Genomic DNA, 23,303 nt, shown 5'->3' with positions numbered 1-23,303 from the left:
TATTTTCTTTCCCTATACACAGAACACACATGACACATGCGCTTGCGTTGTGTGTTCCGTGTATAAGTCGCTGTGCTTCCTACCAAGATGGATTCCTACTAACTGGCCCAATATAATTGCTTATTGTGTGAGTAGACGTAGTTAAAAACGTATAAAGCTGGTGGAAAGGATGACATCAACTATATGCGATTTTAGGTCGGCTAAAAATTCTGGAGCTCAATCAGTCTCGCTCAAGAAATATATTCGTGCCAAGGGCCCAGACTTAGCACACCAAAATTTTCCTCAAGTGGACTTGGTACACTAGGACTATACAAAGTTTTTCCTAACTAGAATGACTCGGACTCAAGCTCACCAAAAGACTACTCACCAGGACTCAAACTCACGCTCAGACTGACTGCTCTGGTGGCAACTGAAGCTTATCTACTGGTGCACCCAATATTACGAAATTCAGCACAGGTACGTACTTCTCTGTGCTGATTTCAGTGATTCTTATGAGTATTTCAACCACGAGTATTCGAATGTTTCGAACAGTGAAAGTGCCCCGCGAATCGAATGGAATACCAAACCATTCGTATCGGTTATTCGAAGTTTCGAATACTAGCACACGCATAGTTAAGAGTATATACTGCATAATAGCTAGAAGACAACCCATATATAAGCGTATAAATCTTGGCGCGGCTCTCGAATGTGCGTTTTCCAACGCATTGGTGGAAAAGACCCTTATTTTGATTTTCGAAAGCATCTTTTTAGGTATAGTACAACGCGGAGTCGTAGATACACAAGAAGTTTTGCTTCACGTTAGAGGTGATATAACGGTCTATGAATCCAGTGCCGAATGTCGGGTGGTCGCCTAGACCTCAGGACTTTGGCACGGGAAAGACGGCTTCAATGAAAGCCTGGGCGAGCCCACAGCAATTATTTTGCAATCACCTTGATGATAGCTAGGGGCGTCCCAAAATATAGGTCAATGAACCTTTTAGGGAGCTCGGTTCTGTAGCGCCCGAATCACAGACAGGGTACGTGCGCATACGCTCGGAGCGACTATCGCACAGAACACGTTTTTTAGAACTGGAGGAAAGGAAAGTATAGAGGATGCTATTGGTTGTAATTATGGTGTAAACGCGAAGTATATGGCGGGCTGAAAGACTACTTGCCACTGGCAGGGACCGAACGTACGACTTTCGAATGACACTTTCGATGCTCTACCAACCGAGTTACAGCGGCGATCACCCCTATCCCCACCCGTCCACTTTAGGGGGTATATATGTGCATCTGTACAATGCCCTATGTTTGCATATGGTATGGAGGCACTGACACCGGTTCAACCTAGCTATATACACGTTTTTGCCGTTCGGACATCATGCGCTGGCGTAGTCTTGTAAAAATATTTGCGAAGTCCAATTAGCAGACTGTCAAGCTTGTCATTTTAATACAAAGGAAGAAGTGTGTGGGTGAGATTCAATCCACCAGGTGCCACACAAAACATTACCCTAATTAGAGGGGGGGGGGCGCTACTAGAGGAGGATGGTAAAGGAAAACCATACGCACGCTTATGGTTCACACTAAGTTGTACTCAAGGCTGTCCAGCAGGCCGAGGATGCCACCAGAGCCCAAGAGCTCTTGGCCATTGTCTAGGCAAGGTCGCCCCCCTCTCTTTAATCTGCCATGCAGCTACCAAAATATAAATAGTTCTTTAAAGTAATAAATCATGACACACCTTAATGTATACTCCACCAGAAAACCCTTTGCTTGACACATTGCATCCACTTATACATGTACTTTTATCAACAACTCAACCGGTGCTACAGAGAAACTTCTAAATGATGGCGAAGAGGCGCTCATGTCATTTATGTTTGCACGCATTCACTCACCTCGAGGAACTGTCCGGTTCATTGCCGATCACTTAGGGCGAATGGATCACGCAGGGGTGGGCTACAAGAATACCTTGTATGCTTGATGAAAATGTGGTGGTACCGCGCATTGGTGATCCAAAGTTCTGGCGAATGTATGATATTGCGAAAAACTACGCTGCAATATGTTAAAACACCGACATTCGCATGTTCGTTGCTGTTCTGCATAGAAGAGGCGCATGAGGAGATGGGTGCTTTGCGGTAACTTATACCGTCTATAGCTAAGTGAGTCTAACAGGCAGAGCCTTACGCAAACTGCCATAAACTGAAGTCAGCCGAGCTAAAGCACTGGTCGCACACATGTCGTCAATCAAGTGTAACCTTTTTGCCGAGAGTTTGAACCGGTTATTTATTTCTGACGCTGGCACTCATGAGCGTTTTCGAGCTTGAGATGGTGGGCCGATGAAAACTTCAGCTGACGCCGTGATATCGGCCGAGTTGTCATCGCGGGACTCAGGCTCCAGAGCTGGCCCCAGCTTGACTGCCTTGTGAAGGAACAAAAGAAAAAAAAAGACATGCCATTTGCACAGGCAGAGCTGACTGCAGTAGGACATGATTTAATACCACGTTTGCAAGACAGCTTCAATATATTCCACGCATGTCTTCTTAGTATATGTACACACACGATCGATCCTTGATATGTAGATGCGGGAACCTCCTTGACGCGCTGTGCTCGGAGGCAGCTTTGCACCTGCTGTGCAAGTTGCAAGCGACTGTACGCGGTGGTGGTGAGCTGGACGGCGCCTATGTGCCACTACGTTGCTAGAAGCGCCTCACCTTGCTGACTGAGTCGACGGCTCTTACATAGAATATGTCTACACTTAGCCCTTAAAACAGTTGATAATTCTCGGGTTCCTGCTTTTCCATGCAGAAAACTAATACTTCTAAACAATGAGGCGTTGACCTACGTACTTTTACACTTACATTTATTCCATATTTGTGAACACGGCTTCTTCACGAACTTTTCATCTCGTTAAGCTTATTCTTTACTGAACTTATTTATGCCTTTGTTTGAATGGCAATACTTTTCGGGCATTTTTATATCACTTGTGTTCATTGTAGCCCACGTATCCATTTCTCAAGTATTTTTAATGACGTTGCCTTCCAGGTTTAATCGGACAATGGGACGAGCCCTAACCCCCCAAACATGCCACCGCTGTGATACCTCTTCATCCATATTTATATCTTTATTTATTTCACTTACGTACTTTTGGGTTGTGCATGGGTTGTCATACAAATTTACTGACCCCACCTGAGCCTTTTTTACTAAATATATTCCTCAAAGTTGTTTGTTTGCTTTTTTATTCCTGAACTTTTCACATAAACCTAGCCATGGTACAAAGCTTTGTTATCCAGGATAGCTTTCCTATTCGCGCCTCTCGCAAGTGAAATTGATACAATCTAGCGTTTGAGAAACCATCGTCTGGCGAGAGAACATAATTGTGCAATAAACTTACAGTCGCCATGGTAAAAAACGAAAGTAAACAAGCATTGACATTTCAGGCCATACGGGTCCCTTGAACGCAATATGTGAGCATGGGCAGGCGGCTATCTATAGGTCACGTGGCGCAGCATGCGGGTGTATATCTCTGGTATGGATTGCTGTTTGTCGTGTTTATCGTGCGGTTAGTCCACTGAATGCAAAACGATTCTGAAAGAAGACGGGCAGATAAATGTCTTTCCGTTGTGATAATGTCTGCTGCGTCCCAGTTAATACTGTGACCACTTTCTTTGTGGCGCATTGTCGAGGCATAAGCAGTTGTGTGGCCTTTGGCGACGTCATTTTGGTGTTGTTTCAAACGCCGTTCAAAATTTCCACTCGTGCTGATGTACGACACGTCACATCCCCTGCACGCTATCCTGCAGATAAATTGATACGCCTGTCAATCTCAGCGGCCATGCAAGGGAGTGCTGTGTCATAGTCGTTTAACTAAATCTAAACACCCGCCGTGGTGTAGGGTGGTTATAGTGCTCTGCTGCTGACGAATTCAGTGCTCCGCTGCGGTCACGAATTCGATCCCGGCCACGACATTTTGATGAAGGCGACATGGTAGAAGAGGTCCGTGTACTGTACACTGCTGGCGCACGTTGAAAAACACCGGAAGGTCGAAATTTCCGGAGCAGTCCCACTACGGCGTCTCTTGTAGTCATATCGCGGTTAATGAACATGTGAAACCCCAGATATTATCATTAAATAGTGATACCATTGCTAGTAGAATAAGAACTAGAAGAATAAGAATGGGGTGGAGCACATTTGGCAAGCACTCTCAAATTATGACAGGTAGATTGCCACTATCCCTCAAGAGAAAGGTATATAACAGCTGTATCTTGCCGGTACTTAGCTACGGAGCAGAAACCTGGAGACTTACAAAGAGGGTTCAGCTTAAATTGAGGACGACGCAGCGAGAAATGGAAAGAAAAATGGTAGGTGTAACCTTAAGAGACAAGAAGAGAGCAGATTGGATTAGGGAACAAACGGGGATTAAGGATATCATAGTTGACATCAAGAACAAGAAATGGACATGGGCCGGGCAGGTAGCGCGTAGACAGGATAACCGCTGGTCGTTAAGGGTAACTAACTGGATTTCCAGAGAAGGGAAGCGGGTTAGGGGGAGACAGAAGGTTAGGTGGGCAGATGAGATTAAGAAGCTTGCGGGTATAAAGTGGCAGCAGCAAGCACAGACAGGACCGGGTTAACTGGCGGAACATGGGAGAGGCCTTTGTCCTGGAGTGGACGTAGTCAGGCTGATGATGATGACCATTGCTAGCGAGTAACACGCACCTGAAACCGGCTTTGACGTCACTTTTTGGTCTCCCGGCCGTCGTTCTTTTTGGTGACACGGCCGTCGTTCTTTTTGGCCACATGTCCGTCGTGCTTCAGGGCGGGTGCGTGGTGCATCACTGCCTCGACTGGTGGACCACTATGAGAGGCGACGACAGCGTTGTGACTCTCAGCGGCAGTGGAACTCTTCCTGGACGACTTTTTGGACGTCTCCGCGGATCCCTTGCCCGAGCTCGTAGCGGATCCCTTGGCTGATGACTTTCTCGAGCCCTGTCCGGACTTGTCGTCGCTGTGGTGCACAGAAGACTGACCAGACTTTTCGTCCGACTTGTCAGCCGACTTGTCGCCAGACTTCTCAGCCGACCTGTCGCTGCCAGACTTCTCGCCGGACTTGTCGCTGACTTCTGAGGCAGCTGCCGCGCCTACTTCACCACCGGCGGGCGCGTCAGACACCGCACTCGTGGACTCCCTCTCCGCTGGCGCTTTCGACGCGCTGTGCGTCATAAGAGTGCCGCCGCCCGCTGGCTGAATTTCGCTGACCTGTGGTGGCGGCCTCTTCTTGGGTGGCTTGCCGTACTGGTCTGGCGGGCTGCGTCATAGACAAGACGAGGACCAAGATATTGCGACATAACATTTACGACTTTCGCTCAGTCGTGGTAATCGGCCACGATGGTCTTGTGATTACCCTACTCGACTACTGAATAGAAGGTAGCGTGATCAAATCCTGTCCATGGCAGCTGCATTTCGATGCAGGCGGAAAGCTAGAGGCCCGTCTACGTCAAAGAACCGTAGGTGGTCGAAATTTTGGTAGTCCTTAGCTCTCGTAAACATATCGTGGTTTGGGAAATAACCAAGGTGGACATCAAGGCACAGTGGTATTTCCTGTTTATGAGCGGTAAGATCTCACTGAAAACGAATACACAATGAAAGCGTGTGTGTGTGTGTGAGTGCACCTTCATTATTTCTTTGTTTTCAGTGCGCCCCCCGCCCCTCTTACCGTTCACAAACTTGAGACATAAAAGCACACCAACTATTATTATCAGTATGTGGCCATCATTATAGCTCACTAGCGTCATTATCGTTTAGCTGTCTCGATACGTGATCAACGTTCTTTTGTTCGAACTATTGCTTTATTTCTTAAGCCGAAAGTCGTATACATGCATCATCAGACGCGAAAAATAATCGATGGCGTTAACCCGAAGTACCCACCCACCCAAAAAAAAAGTATTGACGTCCCTCTGAAGTGATATAAAGTGGCTTCATATGATAATCTTATCATAAGGGACCGTAGATGGGCCGTAGAGAGATCAGATGGGCTGATTACGTAGGTGCTGCAAAACCAAGCGATGAAGAAAAAGATTTTGCTTTGAGAAGGTTTTGGCGAATGCACAAAGAGACGGCTGAAAATGTTTGTGTGGCAATACTTTAATTAGTTGGCTTATAAAAAACATTATAGGCTTTGCATCGGGAATTTAGCTCTGGGCATCAGCAATAGACAGCTGTTCGCGACTAAAGCAATTCTAATGCCTGAAGACGAAGATGTCAAAAACAAAAGAAAATAAATTATTGCAAAAAAGTATACAAAGTCTGAGCAAAACAGCATTTCTCAAAGAAATAAGGCACGTTAATTCAAATGTGCGTAATTGATCATGGTAGACACGATGCAATACGGTAGATTCTAGTTCATCGGGATTCTGGAATATTCAGGTAGTTTACGAACGTGTCTTGTGAAAATGCGCTTCAAGACATGGTGGCTATGCAACTGTGAAGACACGGCCATAAGAAGGTACGGCCATGCGCCCTGTGGGGGAAGTCGGAAAGGAGTGATTAGTCTGCCCCATGCTTAGGCTATTATTGCCATAGGCTGTAATGGTTCAGCCTGCGCGACACCATACATAGTTTCGTTACGCTTTCCTCTGCCTTTCTCTCTTCGAACTTCCTCGCCCCGCCGCGGTGGTCTAGTGGCTAAGGCACTCGGCTGCTGACCCGCAGGTCGCGGGTTCCAATCCCGGCTGCGGCGGCTGCATTTCCGATGGAGGCGGAAATGTTGTAGGCCCGTGTGCTCAGATTTGGGTGCACGTTAAAAAACCCCAGGTGGTCGAAATTTCCGGAGCCCTCCACTACGGCGTCTCTCATAATCATATGGTGGTTTTGGGACGTTAAACCCCACATATCAATCAATCATCGAGCTTCCTCACCTTCAGTTTCCTTTCCTGCCCCCTCGCTATACACGGCCAATAGCCACTGCAGGGGCAGTGCCAGGATTTTTTTTTTCTAGTGGGGTACGACGACAATCATGTTCCTTGAGGGGGAGAGGGAGGCACAGAACTTATGCGTTGTGTGTTGACTATGCTTGATCTTGGGGAGGGGGGGGTGTCGAAGGGGGATGTCAGCCCACCCGTGCCCCCCGCTGGCACCACCCCGGAGCCATTGATAATGCTGTATGTTGTTTTGCGTGCGTAACGCTAAGCGGTGCCGTTATATACTTACAATGACTGCGTATTACCTCTCTCCTTTCACCTCCCTCCCTTCTTTCCTTCCTCGTCACCCCCACAGTGCTCCTCTTCGGCCTCACTTCTCTTGCTCACCCCCTCGCTAGATATGAAAATGCTATAGATGACATTGTTTAGCCTGCGTAATGCCAAGCGACATGAGTGGACGACGACATCACACGACGACAGCATAGACCTCTGATGTGCGCCGCACATAATTCAATAATAATGATGGCCGAAAGCCCCTGATATTGAATTCTAAGAACGTCTTGTTTTCTTCCTTTAAGTTGTCGGCAACGTGTGTCGACCCCATCAGTTGATAGGGGCGAAGCGCAAATATGCTTTTGTGGACACTGATACTCGTATAATCAAGACCTCACGTGGTAAAAACAAACCAATAAAAAAGTGGTATACGGCGTTTCCACGAGGGTGCGTCCCACAGAGCTGGCATTACACTTCTAAAGCCGGTGGAACCTTACGGGAACAGAGTGCTGTAGTAGCGGCATGAGTATGAGGACATGAGCGTGTTGGTGCAGCGGGATTGGACAACCATTTCATAAAAGACTGCACTCTAAAGAAATCCCATGCTTAACGTCACGCTAAAGTGTAAATTTAGGCTTGATGTACATCTAAGTTAGCCGTTGATGACGTTTCAAGTACCACCTGACCAAAAATTTACGTGAGGTTTTTTCAGGTCAGCGTGAGGGCAAAGCTGCGTGCCGTATGGAAGATCGCCAGCGAGGCGAAATTGCCGACTACCATTGCTTCGTTTTCTTATCTGTAATCTTCACAGGGCGTCATTTATTTTATTGCAGGAGCGCGGTCAAACACGCAAAAGTTCACGGGTGTACACGGAATGTAGCAAGTTTATCCTTTAGCCAGGCTCTGTCGGTTAACGAGCGAAAATTGACGCAGTCATCGGGCTGTTCGAGGCGTTGCTTTCGTTATGATAGAACAGTGATGATACTGTAACACACCAACAACGCTTCTCACCGCCATGAACTGCATTGTGATTATAGATTGCGCTTGAAGGCATCGAAGCAGCACATCATTGCGCGTGTACCAAAACATACCTCAGTGACGTTAACAACATAATCACGCGTGTACATTACTTGAAGGTACACAGGAGGTGTTTATGCATATTATCACTGTTACCGATTGCCCGATGTACACTGGAGGTGTTTAGGAACGTTGTCACTGTTGCAGATTGCAACTCTTGACATGATAAACGCACCTGTCTAAAGTAGAATTCGACGCAGCTTCTCAACGATATACGCTTAAAATGGCGGCCAGGAGGAAGTCAATTAAAGCTATATAAATGCTTGGGAGTATTACTAAAGAAGGTAAAACATGTTGTTTAAAGAGTCAAAACTACCCGATTATGAAGCACGTCGGAAAGTTTGTTAAAACATCCCTATCGCCACCTTAATAGGTGCGCGTTCTGGTAAAGACAGTCGAGGACGGAGAAGTTAGCGAGTAAGAATTAAGCGCCGTTTGCCTGTGTGGCGTTGTGTACTCTGTGTGACAAGCGGTTTATCAAGTGTTAGTACGTTATTATATACACTTTTCATTATCCGTCTCATGTGTTCAACGGCGCTGACGACAACAAGTGTGTAAACAGTGTAATAATTTTGACCCCGATGATTTATTATTCTATGCACGTGGGTGTTTATGCATTTCGTACTCATTGTAACGCAGCCGACTTGAATCGAACGTACGTCCTTGTGCTTATAAAAATGCAACGCCATGCATATGGCCACTAAACCACCCAAACAGGTGTTGGTGAAGAATGTTTGGAGTCATTTGGTTACATTCTACGAGTGAATTGACCCTTAGCTGCCAGCAGAGGCTGGGAGATCATGCTTCTCAATGACATGCAACAGCACAGTCCGTTACATGAGTTGCATAAATGCCAGAAACGCTGTAAAAAGCCCCAAAATGTTGCGCTGAGCCGTCATTGAGCTTGAAAACATGATTAACATGCAAGAACGAGGTGTTCGTGCAAGTGAAAAGAAGTAGAAACGCGACATAGACGTATCGTTTCGATGCGGGCATTTTGTGCGATTCAGGTGGTATGTATGTAGGCAAAACAAGCGGGACTGTTCATGCACAATGGCGGCTGTCGGGAGATACTGCAAATACGTACAGATGGCGCTGCAACAATTATTTTTGCTGCTCTTATTACATTGTGGGTTTCTATCGCTTCGGTGACTTGCCAGTCGGCTGGCGGTTGAAGCTTGCAGCGTTAGTACAGATTGTGATGCAAGTCTGCTTTAAAGGGGCCATGGAAAACTTTTTTGGCATGGTCAGAAAACGCTACCGATCCGTAGTAGAGGCTCTACACAACACGCGAGCCAAATATTATAGCACAGTACGTGGCCTGGAATTCACAATAAATTATCAACAGCTAAAAATAGCTTTCTCTGTTCTCGACAAATCACGGAAAAAAGCCCAGTAAGCTCATCTATCAGCCATTGGCCGACTTGAACATGGCGCACTCGGTTGTTACAGAAGTCAACGCGAAAAGCCACCACTTGTCCACGCACGCACGCGCAATCACACTGGAAAGCCGCGTTTTCGAAGAATAAAAAAAAAAGCTCAAGGTGACGAGACATGAGTGACGTTTTTTTGTTTTCCCCTCCCATTCCTCCCTTCTCAGCTTCCAGCGCCTTCGTCGGGACGAGAGAATGTGACTGCAGCGTGTGGCAAATCATTGTAAATCCACTCGTACTGGAAGGACGCTTAAAATTTTTGCGGCGTTCAGTTTGTGAGGTAATACGCTTCTCCAGTGCATTAATTCCACGGTTACTCAAAAAAGTGTTTCAGGGCCCCTTTAAAAGAGGGTGTGTACTCAGGCGAGAAATGGGCCGGGTCTGTTAGTGCTATAGTTTTGTGGAAAGAGGTAAACGCTGGATTGCAGATGCGGGATGCAGGCTTCACCTGCGGCACCTTGGTGAGAGCAAGGCGCTGGTCTGGGCTAATCAATCGGTGGATGCCGAATCGGGCTAAACCTAGCGGGAAACGCGAATGACATAGACAAAATCACACGATGGGACAAGCTTGTACTTACAAGTGATCAAAGAATGCTTTCATCAGTGAAATTTGGGATCTGGTAAGCATATATAAGAGCATGGAGGGCCACGCAAGAGGAGCGGGGGAGGGCTCTCTTATTAATTATGCCCATTATACTCCATACGATTACATTGTCGGACATGTCATATTTAATGAGCATGGTTGTGGTATGCCATTTGACTCAATCATGGTTACCAAAGATCCCTGATCTTGCATTTAAAGAATGGCTTAGTCTGCTTACTTCCCACAATTACCCTTGAAAAACTGAGAACTAATAGCAGGCTGTTGTATAAAGTACGTAATTCCTTCAATTTAATTTCTGCATTGATCGCATACCTTCTTTGTTTTTTATTATTTTTTATTGATTCCACCGACGAGAGGAGTGCGGAAGAGGGTGCTGCAATGAACCTCAGACATTAAAAGAAAAGAAAAAAAAAACCTGCGCGCGCCTATGTAGGTCTGTACCAGAGGCTCTATAAATGAAGAGCTTGTCAAACGATAGAGATGCGTACAGAGGCGTGGAGATGGTCTTGATGAACTCCTCATAGTCGACGTGGCCTTCGTTGTTGGCGTCCGCCTCCCGGATGAGCTCGTCCGCTTCCTCCTCGGTCATGCGTTCGCCCAGCGTGGTGACCACGTGACGAAGCTCGGCCGTCGTGATGAAACCGTGGCCGTCGCGGTCGAACACGCGGAACGCGTCGTGCAGGTCCTTCTGAGGGCTGAACGCACGCGTGCACTTCTGCACCATGTCCATGAACTCCGGGAACTGCACCTGTGGTGGACGCGTGCATGTAGTCTATGCGAATTCATCTATGCAGTGTCGGGATGTAGATGCGTGCGAACGCAGGACTGTTGGTGAACCATGGTCAATGATACTATGGGGCTACAAGTATATGAGAATGCCCATCTGTAACGTAAACTACTCCGGATACTATATCAGGACATCCCCCCCCCCTTCTTCTGTCATCTAAGGGGACGCGAAGTATGACTCAGGTCTTTATTCAGTTGCGTAGGTCCCGTTGTATCCTCGGGTTTCCGGAATGTCCGTATTTGTCACTATGAAGGAGACCGATGACTGATGATGTCACATTTAAGAACAGCTTACTTTCGACCTTTACCCTTGAAAAACAGAGGACCAAAGGCGGGCGGCCAACAGAACTAACGCTGCGTTCATTGACACGTGTCACATGGTATTTTTTTATTTTTGCGGGCAAAATATAGCAGGGAGTGGAAAAATCAATGCTTAATGACTTCACTGAGAGAAACTGTCTAATATGGCAGTGGGCAATCAATATACAACTTTCTAACCGCAATTTTTTCTAGTCTGATTTAGTCGCTTTGCAAGTTAATTAATCAATCTTACCTCATTAGGCGAGCAAAAAGTTCGACCCTATTTATGCCACAGCGAGCAGCATCGGTATGGTTTTGTCGCCATAGAATAGGGTGTGTCTATTCTCCCGGCAACTGGGATAAATGTTCATAAAAATTGCTCCCGGCAGTCGCCTTCCATTGGCTCTCATATGTCACGCGACTAATTGCCAGGCGAAATGAAAATTTTTTTTATCATTCTCCCAGCAACCGGGAGAACTTGCCGTTGTCAGATAAAAAGGAAACGCGGTGCCACAGGCACTTTTTCTCAGAGTCTCAAACAACTCGTCAACCCATCATCATCCTTAATATGACTGTCCCGGAATGTCCTCCCCCCCCCCACAGGGTCATGTGACGGGGAAGATGGTCGGATGGATGGATGGATGGATATGGCTGTACCCTTTAGATCGGGCGGTGGCTAGCGCCACCAAGCCGTAATACCTAATGAGCCAAAAACTACATTTATTTTTTTTCCTTAAAAAGTGAGTTTGAGGATTCGTACTTTGCAGTGAAGAGTTTAATTTTCACTCGTGCCTTGACTTTAGCCACCAATCAATATCACCAACAATTCAGTATTAATCCAGGACTTTATATTCAGCCCCGCTTATCTCGTTCAACTCGAAGCACCCATGAGCACAATCTAACTCCAATTTTTGCACGCACTAATCTTTTTAAGCGCTCCTTCTTTCCCCGCACAATCGAGCAGTGGAATAGATTGCCTGTTGATGTGATTTCGGCGCGTGATGTGTCGAATTTTGAAAAGCGTGTACTTTCTGCAATATTTTAAACATTCACTGTGCCGCTGTTTCTTTGTGTACTGTTTTTTTTCACACTTGTTGGACTGTTTTCAGAATTGTGCACCAATTTACCATGCGGATTGATGCTTTCTATGTAATTAATTCCTGCCCACCTGCTTGGTCCTTGGTCTGCAGTATGTCTTAAATAAAAATAAATAAATCAGATAACCTCCGTCTAGTTAAGTCTACCCGCTTAAAGTTTATTTTGCCCTCCCGGTCCCTAAACCCCAGTGCTTTGAAAAACTCTGCGCCATCATCCTGAACTATAGGGTGAAGCCCTTTACAGAACATTATCAAGTGTTCGGCAGTTTCTTCTTCCTCTCCACCCGCACTGCATACTGTGTCTACCCCTTCGTATTTGGCCCGATATGTCTTGGTTTGCAGTACTCCCGTCCTGGCCTCAAACAGTAGAGAACTACCCCGAGTATTATCATAGATCCTTTCCTTGGCAATTTCCTGCTTAAAAGTTCGATAGATCTCTAGTGCGGACTTCTTAATCATGCCCATTCTCCACATGTCAGTCTCCGTTTCCTTCACTTTCTTTCTTTATTCTTAACCGATAGTTCTTTTTGGTTTGACCACCTGCTGTGTTCTAAGTATTTACCAGTAAATTTTCTGGTTCGCTTCATCCATTTTGTATCGGCATTCTTCATGTACAAGTAGCTGAAAACCTTCCTAGCCCAACGCTCTTCCCCCATTTCTCTCAATCACTTCTCAAATTTTATCTTGCTGCTAACTTCCCTGCCTTCAAATGATGTCCATCCCATATCACCTTGTACTCCCTGATTTGGTGTATTCCCGTGAGCTCGTAAGGTAGGCCTACCTATTCCCCGTTGCTTAATTTCTAATCTTGCTTGAACTTCTGATCTCATGCACAAGACCGCATTGCCGAACGTCAGCTCAGGAACCATGACCCCTTTCCATATTCCTCTCACAACATCATACCTATTGTAATTCCACAGTGCCCTATTTTTCATGACTGCTGCATTCCTGTTACCTTTAGTCGTCACGTATATTTCGTGTTCCCTCAGATACTCGGTCCCATTGGTTATCCATACGCCCAGATATTTGTATTTATCTGTTATCTCTAGCGTGACCTCCTGTATTCTAAGCTCACTACCTTCGTTGTCATTGAAAATCATGACTGCTGATTTTTCCTTACTGAATCTAAAATCTAACCAATCTCCCTCATTACCGCAGATGTCCATCAATCTCTGCAAATCTTCCTTGTTGTTGGCCATTAGCACTATATCATCTGCGTACATTAATGCTGGTAGTGCCTGATCAATAAGTTTTCCTTGTTTGACTAAAGAGAGGTTGAAGCCCAGTCCACTTCCCTCTAATTTTGCCTCTAATCCTTGTAGGTACATCACGAATAATAAGGGTGAGAGGGGGCACCCCTGCCTAACCCCCCGTTTCACCTCTGCAGGCTTGGATACCTGTTTTTCCCACTTTATAACTACCTTGTTCCCTTTATAGATACCCTTTAAAAGATTAGTGACTACATGTTCCACGCCTAGTGTGTCCAGTATTCCCCACAATTCCTCTTGAACCACGCTATCGTACGCTCCCTTGATATCCAAAAATGCTAGCCACAGGGGCCTGTGTTCCTTTTCTGCTATTTCGATGCACTGCGTCAGTGAGAACAGATTGTCTCCCAACCTCCCGTGTTTCCGAAACTTTTTCTGCAGTTCCCCCAGCACCCCCTCATCTTCTATCCATACCCTGACAAGGGCGCCACCGCTCGGCGACCGGTACCAAACGCATGTGGCCTGCCTCCCGGCGTACAAGCCAGGGAGACCCAACACAGGGACTATACTCTTCGGTGCGATAATTCAATCACGACACACAAAGCGGACGTACCCTGGCAAGGTGCGCTAACGCAGCGCGTGAGGTGCGCTGCGGTCACGGCTCGTCTCCGGACCGCTAGGGCCCGGCGAGACACAATCTGTCCCTTGGGGACTACGGGACTGCTGTTTGGTGCAGAAGCGAACTTGACCTGACCTAACGTAACGCACGCTAGGCCACATCTGTCCAGTCTGTCCCGCAGCAGCCAGTTTTTACTATTCTCCTCCCTCCCCCGGCAGTTAATCACGTGACATATGAGAGCCAATGGGAGGTGACTGCCGGGAGAAATATTTTTGAATAATTATCCAGGTTGCTGGAAGAATAGACACTGAACATTGATTACTTCGGCATATTTTAAAAATATAGCTAGAGTTAGCTGTGGCAACCTGTACGTATGGATGATATTGCATACAGCTTTGATGATAATACAGAGCTATGCGCCCACCTTCTTCTCGAGATCGGCGGGCACGGTGCTCTTGACACGCTTCTTGAACTCCGGGTCAGTGACGATGCGCCCGACGGTTCGCAGGATTTCGTCTACGTGCTCGAAGGCCACGGTGCCCGTGCGCTCCGCGTCGAACTTGAAGAACACGTCGCGGAGCTCGGACACCTGGGCGTCGTTGAGCTCGTCTTCCTTGGTGAACGACATGACGACCGCGGCTATGCTGCGGCACCCGGGCAGAACGTGTACTCTTCTTCCTCTGCGGCACGCGCGTGACTACGACCACAGATGATGATGATGATGTCCCATAAAAGCGCGCTTACCCACTAAGCAGAAAAATGCCATAATTGTATTTTAGCAACAAAGGACAGCAAAATAAACAAAAATAAAGCGCAGCAAGCAGACCCCTTCATATTCTGCCTCACGTGGCAGGGAGCGAAGGTCGCAGGTGCATTGTGGCAGAACAGCACCGACAACGGGTCGAAGAACGTGCAAGGCGTAGCGGTGACAGCAACTCTCAAACGTTATGAGCGCTCTGTCCTTTGTGTTCCTTGTCTAATAGGGGATATTCAAAAAAGTACGCCACCATCTGTCAATGATTTTGTAAGCTGAATCCACCGTGTTTTGTTTGGTACGAGAAAGAAACCAGTCGCATATCGCAGCCTTTATGATGCTAGTTGCTGATTGTTTATCTTCGTTCTGCGATGACTTCTCATTGCTTTGTGCGCTGTTCAGGCAATGAACCCTGGCAAAGCCGAGAACTTGGTAGGACTATTTTTAGCTGAATTTATCAGTTAAACGAACGAGGAAAATAACATACTGACGCGCACTTGTTCGTAAACAAGATTGGTAATGTTTATAGGTTTCGAAATCACCGTGGCGCTAGTAAAAGGCTCCACAATCGTGGTTCTTATTTATACGTGCAATATATATGTCCAGCTGCAGCATAGCTATAATTTGTGAGGGCTGGGTGAGCTAAGGATGAAGGCTGAGGCGTGATAAAATGAAAAAAAGCGCTTTATTTGAACATACCTAAAACGTGACGTCCGCGCCGGAGGTGGGAGCGAGATTCACGACTCACGAGTCCCAGCCCTCGCTTGGCTTGGCAGTTCTGCTAGCATAATGGCGCCGCAGGTGGCGCTAGAGATTAGCTACGCCGCTACATTAGGCTCCTCCTCGTTGGAATAAGCCCCTTTGTTCTGGGCTTTTAAAGAGGCGCTGCCGGGTGGCTTCACTGCGAGGCAGACGGGGGCCTTTGACGGTGGCGTTGCGATGACGGTACCACTGGAGCTCAAGCTACAAGGCCAATGGAAACTGTTGGTAGAGCCTACTCTTCTACAGTTATCAGTTGCTGCTTCGGCAGATCTACCACGCCATGACGTGGTGAGTCAGTGATGGCAGAAGGTTTGACCACCAGTATTGTTCTCTCACTTTGGCTAGTGTCCAAGTTACATTCATGTGGTCATCTCTGTTGACAACCCCTGCGGGGAATGCCAAAGGTCCTGAGGCTGGAAGAGGAGGAGGAAAAAACCTTTATTGATGCTGGCTGTGCCAGATAGCCCTTGTCACCTTAAATCACCTTAAATTCACCTTAAAATCGGCCAATCCCCTTCTTTGGGTACGAGCCATTTCTACAGGGAAACAACAACAACAACAACAACAGCCCTTATCCCCACCGGGCTGGTTGACATCCCTAGTCCGGGACGTCATTAGTCGAGGCCACCACCCGAGCCCACTGCACTAGAGTTCGCTGTTCCTCTAGTGTGGAGCTATTGAAGAGGCTGGAAGAATGACGCCTTGCCGAAGGAGTGTGCTTGCTTGCCTCTCAATGAAACGACGGTCTGCGGCAGTGGGACGGTAAGGGTATCTACCATGTGGGACAGTGTTGGAAAGAAGTTCGACTGAGTGTTCAACAACTTCATACAAACCCAAGTCACCCCTTCACGAGCGAACAGTTCAGCGTGCTTCGACAGAATGCTCTCAATTTCCCGTTGTTGAAGTGCTAGTATGGGGCGGCCACCGATCTGAGTGGCGGGCAAAAATGCATCAATGCAAACCTTAATTGTTGGAAAAATGGCTTGCTTGTAATAATTAGACGGCCTGTTGCTGTTTGAAACATCTTGCCAAGATAGTACTAACGATGGCGCTTGGAAGTGGCATTCGTTGGAGGCATCTTGAGATGACATCCAGATGGATGGCGAGTGAAGGAGAACCTCCGGGTCATAACAGCAATCGACATTCTGGCCAACAGTCGTTCATGGCACGGGACACTTGTTCCCGTGGTAGAATGACGAATTTCAGTTGGCATAGGTGTCTGGAACACCAAATATGTGTGGCTTGCAGAAAACCAGTCTTCACCCAGTGTGATTGGCATGACACTATTATCGAGGGTGGCGGCTTCACCCAAACCGGGTATGCCTGCCACAGAAATCTTCAAGCAGATGACACCAGCAGGAGCCACTGTCGTTACTCCAACAGCTAGAGGGGGTTGATCTAGGACAGCGAAAGAAAAAGCTCACCAGATGACGTGAAACAAGTATGACTTCAAATTTGTTGTCTGGAAATGCGTCCATTGGGCATATCCCATCAATTGTGATTTTAACAAGGGCGCACTAGACCAGTAATCTATCAAGGGTTTCGGAAAGGGTGCTGTGTAGAGGTGCGAAGGATGCGTTGTAGACGGTGGGGCAGTAGCTCTAGATGGGCCATGGATGCAAGATGTCCCTTTTGGGGGCAGCAGAAGCACATGGCTTCGGCCAAGTAGTGGCCAAGACGATAGGGAGGAGCATATGCCTCACGGAGATGGTGAGCTATCGAGCCACTTGTTGGTCTACTTATAGAGCTGAAATTCGCTGCGTTGCTCTTGTTTTGTCTGATACCGCTTGAACAATCGTGCGCTCTTCCCTGTCGTTGATAACTTGGCGCTTGAATACACTGGGCGTGGGAGTCTGAGTGGCTCAATAGAGATTAATAGCTGAGCGGCTCAGCAGGTTCAGCGAACGAGTTGAATGGAAACTGCGCATGCGCAGCACGCTGAGTGAGCTAGCGAGATGACGGAGCGAGCCACTCGCCCGCTCATCTCAGCCCTTCAGTAGAGCCTGCGCCGCGGACCAGCGCGCGAGCGTTCTTGCTCGATCAACAGTAGCTTTAATGTTCTCAACAGGCCTCCGCTGAAACTTCCGGAACATTTGATCGGCTATTATTTCTTCTGTTAGTCGCATTTCATTGGCCCCTCCACTGAGCTTGCTCAGTCTAACGTTTGCTCAAGTTGCGTTACGATGTACATATACGTGGTGATGGTTTCTGGTCGTGCTGCAATAGCAATGACTAGGTTCACGTAAGCAATGACCTGAAGGGCGTACTCTGTGCGCGGAGTGACTGGGCATCCCGAAATGAGCTTCGACTTCGCGAGAGAGTAGTTGACAAGGTTCTCTCCGCGCGCTTGCACGCGACAAGTAAGAGCGTAGCAAGGTTTGTTTGACGGTGAATTGGTCTAACAAAGCTCGCCTGAAGCCTTCCCAGGTGGGGCACTGACGGCGAACGACTGCTGTCTACTCCGTGGCTGCTCGGCGAAGCTTTCTCAGAGCGACAGCGAGTAGGGTTGAAGGCTCCCACGAAGCTAGGTTTCGAGTTCGTTCCGAATCTTCAATTCCAGTGGGATGCTGCAATGCTGTACAAAGAAGTGCACGACACAAGTGCTTCCTAACAACTAAAGGTCTAATGGAAAAACCGTGCTGTATACAAGCATACAACAAGGCACAAAAATCTTAGCAACCCCTACCAAGCATGTAAACACGTATGCTGCAGATATGAAGTCTCAGCATCTGTGAGAGGGTTTTTCATGTGCCCTTTTTTTTCTTGCGCTGATCGTGATTAGTATGTCCCAACTAGCCCAGTTCGATACTTTACTTCAGCGCATCAAGAACACTGAGTTTTGTATTGTATTTGTGGGGTTTAACGTCCCAAAACCACCATATGATTATGAAAGACGCCGTAGGGGAGGGCTCCGGAAATTTCGACCACCTGGAGCTCTTTAACGTGCGCCGAAATCTGAGCACACGGGCCTACAACATTTCCGCCTCCATCAGAAATGCAGCCGCCGCAGCCGGGATTCGATCCCGCGACCTGCGAGTCAGCAGCCGAGTACCTTAGCCACTAGACCACCGCGGCGGGGTAACACTGAATTTTCATAGTTCACTCTGAAGAAAAACGAAAAAAAAAGAGGGCGCCTGAGCTTCACTTTCAAAAGTAGGTCGTGGTCCGTCGTGGTGGAGCAGTGGTTACTGATGGAGCAGTGGCTACTGATCTAGAGGTCACGGGTTCGATCCTGGTCATGGTGGCATTCGCATTTCGGTGGAGGCAAAATAATAGAAGGTTGCGTACTGCGCGATTTCGGTGCATCATTCAGATGATTTCGTTGTGTTCTGGTGTTCTTTTTGAAGTGCGAAGACTATCACCCAGATTGGTCTAAATAGGCTTTGCAAGAGATAAAAGTGACTGATTTAATACACACTGTGTAAAAACTTAACGTGACGTGCGCGTCACTGAGCATGCAGATTACTGCTGTGTTAGTGCATGACCTGTGTAACGGTATAGATACTACTTCGAGGTGGAACATTTGTTCATTTATTTATATATTCAAATTGCTGTACACCCGCGAGAGCTATTACTTACAGCAATGTTAAAACTGTCGCGGCGAAATACAAAATATACGACAGAACAAATAAAAATAAAAGCACTTATTACAACTAATAATACTGACATTTCCATGGTGGTTATGTCACCCGATCAAGATGGAGTATCACGTTAAGTATACGTGTACGTATACACGTAGATGAAGTATACGTGTATACTTAACATGTACGTTAAGTATACAGTGTGCAGCAAACTTATGCTGCACAGTGTATACAGTGCTGAATGTGACACACTGAACGCTCTCTGGGTTTACACGGAAAGAACGAATGTGGAGGAGGAGTGAACTTTAATGACAGAAACCAGCAAGTTTAGGTGACCGGGCCTAGGACTCCCATGCAGGGATGTTACCTGAGTGACCTAGACGCCTGTGTGGCGAACGAGCCAAATCAAGCTTTAATTTCACACACAAAAAAAGTCGACGCATAATCACAAAGCGAGTGCTCATGTTGGGGCGAAGGGGTGGCCATTGTATCATAAATCGTGGCCTCTCATTTTGGTCTGGTTACCAACGTTTTATTTTGTTTTTGTTAGCCAGTTTTTTTCTGCCATATTATTTGATTGATGGTTAGTAAAATGTCGATTAATTTACGTGGTCGTGGCCTTTTATGTTTGTTATGGTCAACAGCCTTCTGGTAATCTATTGATTTTTCACAGATGTTTCGGTTTCTACATGGGCTGAAAACGCCAGGCAGCAGTTTATGAACAAAAAGACATTGGGCCGTATTAAAGTGCTTCGCTCCAAATGAAAGAAAAAACGAAAAAATGCATTTAACTTGCTTCTTAACAAACGTATTTTAAATTCATGTTATGTGCGAAGTAAGTGCAAATCGAACCAAGTTTTACATTCCTCGGTGGGATGTACACGGGAGTCCTTTTATGTCGTAGCTCTTAGATGTTTTAAGGTGTTCACTCAGACTGAGCTCATAATGGCTATGTGAAAAGCCGGCTTGGTCCAACTCGCAGGCTTCAACGAGTGCGTAATTCCATCTTGTTTGAACGTTTTTTCCCCGGCAGAACTCTAACAAGAACTTATAAATAAGTTCAAAAGTATTTATTGGCGCGAACTCTACAGTTAACAAAAAAAAGGCTGTGCAGCGGTAATCCTAACTATAGCAGTTGACAAAACACCGTAATAATATAAATTGTGATCATTTACACTGGCGCAATTCAAGAGAGAAGACTAACGTCGAAATTTTAGTTCCACCCCAATGGGAATGAAACTTGCGCACAGCGTGAGAAAAAAATAATCTAAACAAAGATGATAACTTTTTGCCATGATATGAAAATAAACAAGTGGAATGGCTCCAGTGTCCTCTGCCTCTCGATATTTGTTGTCTGATAAAGCTCACAGCTATAGCTTTAAGATTCGTCATTCCTAGAGCATTGATATCTCTTAACTCTTTGTAACTAAGCTTATCTGTTTTCAAGGCAAGCTGACTGATAAATCGTGTGTCAGGCTATTTCCATAAAAGGTGGTTCCTCTACCACCGAGGACAACACTTGCAGTGCAGCGCCAGAGAGTGCCATTTTCTTGCGTGTCTCAGTGAACGAAGCCTTCTACAGTGCGCTGCTTCGTCCAGGGTTGTCGCTTACTTAGTCGTCTCCCCAGCAAAGCCCAGAGAAGACTGCACACCCAACTGACCCACTAGTGGACGAAGCCGTCGCGTCGTCGTTCTCAGTGCTCAACGACTCTGTTCTGCATCAAACTTAACGGCTCCTTACTTCCATGTGTTGCGCCCAACTACCAGCCATCGAAGGACAGTGCCGTGCTTGAGTACAAAGACGTGCGAAAGTCCTCGCTATAGAAGTCGTGCCTACGTCAACTTCGAAAGTTCAACGCTACAGAAGTGTGCGCCCGTTGCGAAAGCCAGACACCTTTGAGACCAGAGATGTCGAAGGAACACCGCCCCCAAACTCCCGATTGGCGTAAGCCATGTAAAATCGAATATATCACACTGGACGCTGATCCAAAGCTGGGCTTAGGCGGCGAAAAGCCATTCCGGTGTATTCTTATGACGTGTTACGACTACTGCGGACGACCTCACACCCCCAAAAAATGGCCGCAGCCCCATCCATACGGTGCCGCGGCTCCTGAAGAAAAGCCCGCGGCTGGAATGGGGCCCCGTTTTCCACGCAGCCGCTTGTAGAATTCTCAAGTGGCTTGTCATGTTTTTTGGGCTTACTTGCATTTAACCTGGAAACGGGCATTTTCGTCATCTTCGCGTCCACTAATAGCGCCTTTATCGATTACTTCGAGTTGTTAGTTGCCATGAATAACGGGGCACGTGCCGCAGGTCTGCCAGAAGGCGTCGGAGTGCAGAGCCACTAAAGAAGTACCCGATAGTGTGCAGCACCGACACGTCCGTGCACGCGAGTGGTGGGTGAAGGCCTCGTAGCGCGCGACCCAAGCCATTGTAGAAAATCCCGGAAGAGGGGGTGGCATTGTCGTTCAACCTTCTGGCAAGAAGGTTGAAAGGGTCCGCTTCGCTCTCGCGGCGGAAACGGGACTCGTCTACCTCGGTAGTCACCGAGAGACGCTCTCCGGACCAGCAGCACCTCGTAACAGGAGTTCCCGGGACACCCTGCCGCTCTTCGTCTTCCTGAGCGCCACGTCGTAGGTTAAGGGACGCCGAAGACGTAGTTAGGCCTAACCAGCCAAGACCGACGATGACTGAAGTGCTAGCAAGGGAGACAGCAGCAATGAGCCGGATACACGACGATCGTGACACGTCTCTAAAGACTCTTTCGGTGGGCAGTGAGTCTTTGCCGCCGAACGAACGCCACGAACAGTAAGATGTAAGAAGCCATCTTTGCTATATACTGGCTTATGACTCGCGCTAGCCTTCTTAGTTTGGGTTTCGATGTTGAATAAATTATTGTGCGCACCTTCGTTCTGGGTGGCTTTTAGTATTTGCTTTTTGTTTGAAGTGTGAGATACCACGGTTTCCCGTCTCGCCCATTCACACAATTTGCAAGCGCTCCTGAGATAATTGTGGCATGAGTACTGAAGTTAAGCCTACGTCGGTAGAATCAAGAAGTAACTGTAACAAAGTCATGGCTCACGTGCATTCAAGTGAACAGACACTGGTCTAAAGACAATGTTAAACACAAATATGTCCTTATTGCGCATATTTTCGCGTCCAAAATATGTTGAGTGATTTTAGAACTTGTGTTCCTATTCGAGAGGCAGTGGTTTATTATAATTAAAATGTTTTCAGGTGCCACAACATTGACTAAATTTCGAATTTTTAAATGCAAAACATTTCTTAGTGAACTTCGGTGACTTCGAGCGTATCTATTTATCTATCCGCTTACGTTTGGGTGCTCTCGTGATCACCGCCTTAACTTGGCGTGAACCAAAATTGGCATGGGAGGGTATGATGGTTTGACGAATATGACGCGCTGGTCAAGACATGAATAATGTCACAATCCCGTCGCGTACGTCGTCGAACACTTACCGTCACACACTGGCACACGGGCGGTTATGTGCCACTGGTGTGCAGGTATGTGCCACAGGTGACTGCTGACACCTAATATCTGCCCAGGAACGACGAGAACACACATGGGCAGTACTAACGCTTCAGCTTTAAGCAATGACTGACATCGGTAGCGTCGACCCAAATAAGGCATAGAATAAATGTCAGTGTTCAGAAAATCCTTATATTGGCAACGCTGGCCCCCAGCGAATGCAAATAATAAACTTCAGGATCCCAGCGCAAATTGAACCCAAGCATTCTGCACGGCAGTCAAGCATTCTACCACAGAGCTACACCAGGTCTCGGAATTACTTTTCAAATAGACGGTAATCTTTGTGAAACGTCAAAAGTGGTTGCAGTACAACATGCCCAATTTTATAAGCTTTTCATATGTTTGATACAGCCGTCACGTCGGGCTAAC

General features: G+C 47.0%; 1 protein-coding gene across 2 annotated transcripts; it reads right to left on the bottom strand.

Moving 5' to 3' along the window:
• Positions 1 to 2,243: 2,243 nt before the first annotated feature.
• Positions 2,244 to 14,961, bottom strand: LOC142771428 (uncharacterized). 2 transcript variants are annotated; one of them, XM_075872908.1, is made up of 4 exons: positions 14,715 to 14,961; positions 10,769 to 11,028; positions 4,693 to 5,281; positions 2,244 to 2,395 (listed from the first exon to the last, which is right to left on the bottom strand). In XM_075872908.1, the coding sequence occupies exons 1-3, from the start codon at positions 14,916 to 14,918 to the stop codon at positions 4,711 to 4,713; spliced, it is 1,035 nt and encodes a 344-aa protein (XP_075729023.1). In that variant the 5' UTR covers positions 14,919 to 14,961; the 3' UTR covers positions 2,244 to 2,395; positions 4,693 to 4,710. The 2 variants fall into 2 exon arrangements, with proteins under 2 accessions (XP_075729023.1, XP_075729024.1); XM_075872909.1 differs by having other exon boundaries at positions 2,244 to 2,391.
• Between the last annotated feature and the right edge of the window lie 8,342 nt (positions 14,962 to 23,303).

This window comes from Rhipicephalus microplus, chromosome 9 (assembly GCF_043290135.1).
Source record: "Rhipicephalus microplus isolate Deutch F79 chromosome 9, USDA_Rmic, whole genome shotgun sequence".
Taxonomy (NCBI): domain Eukaryota; kingdom Metazoa; phylum Arthropoda; class Arachnida; order Ixodida; family Ixodidae; genus Rhipicephalus; species Rhipicephalus microplus.
This window is presented reverse-complemented; position numbering and strand designations above follow the sequence as displayed.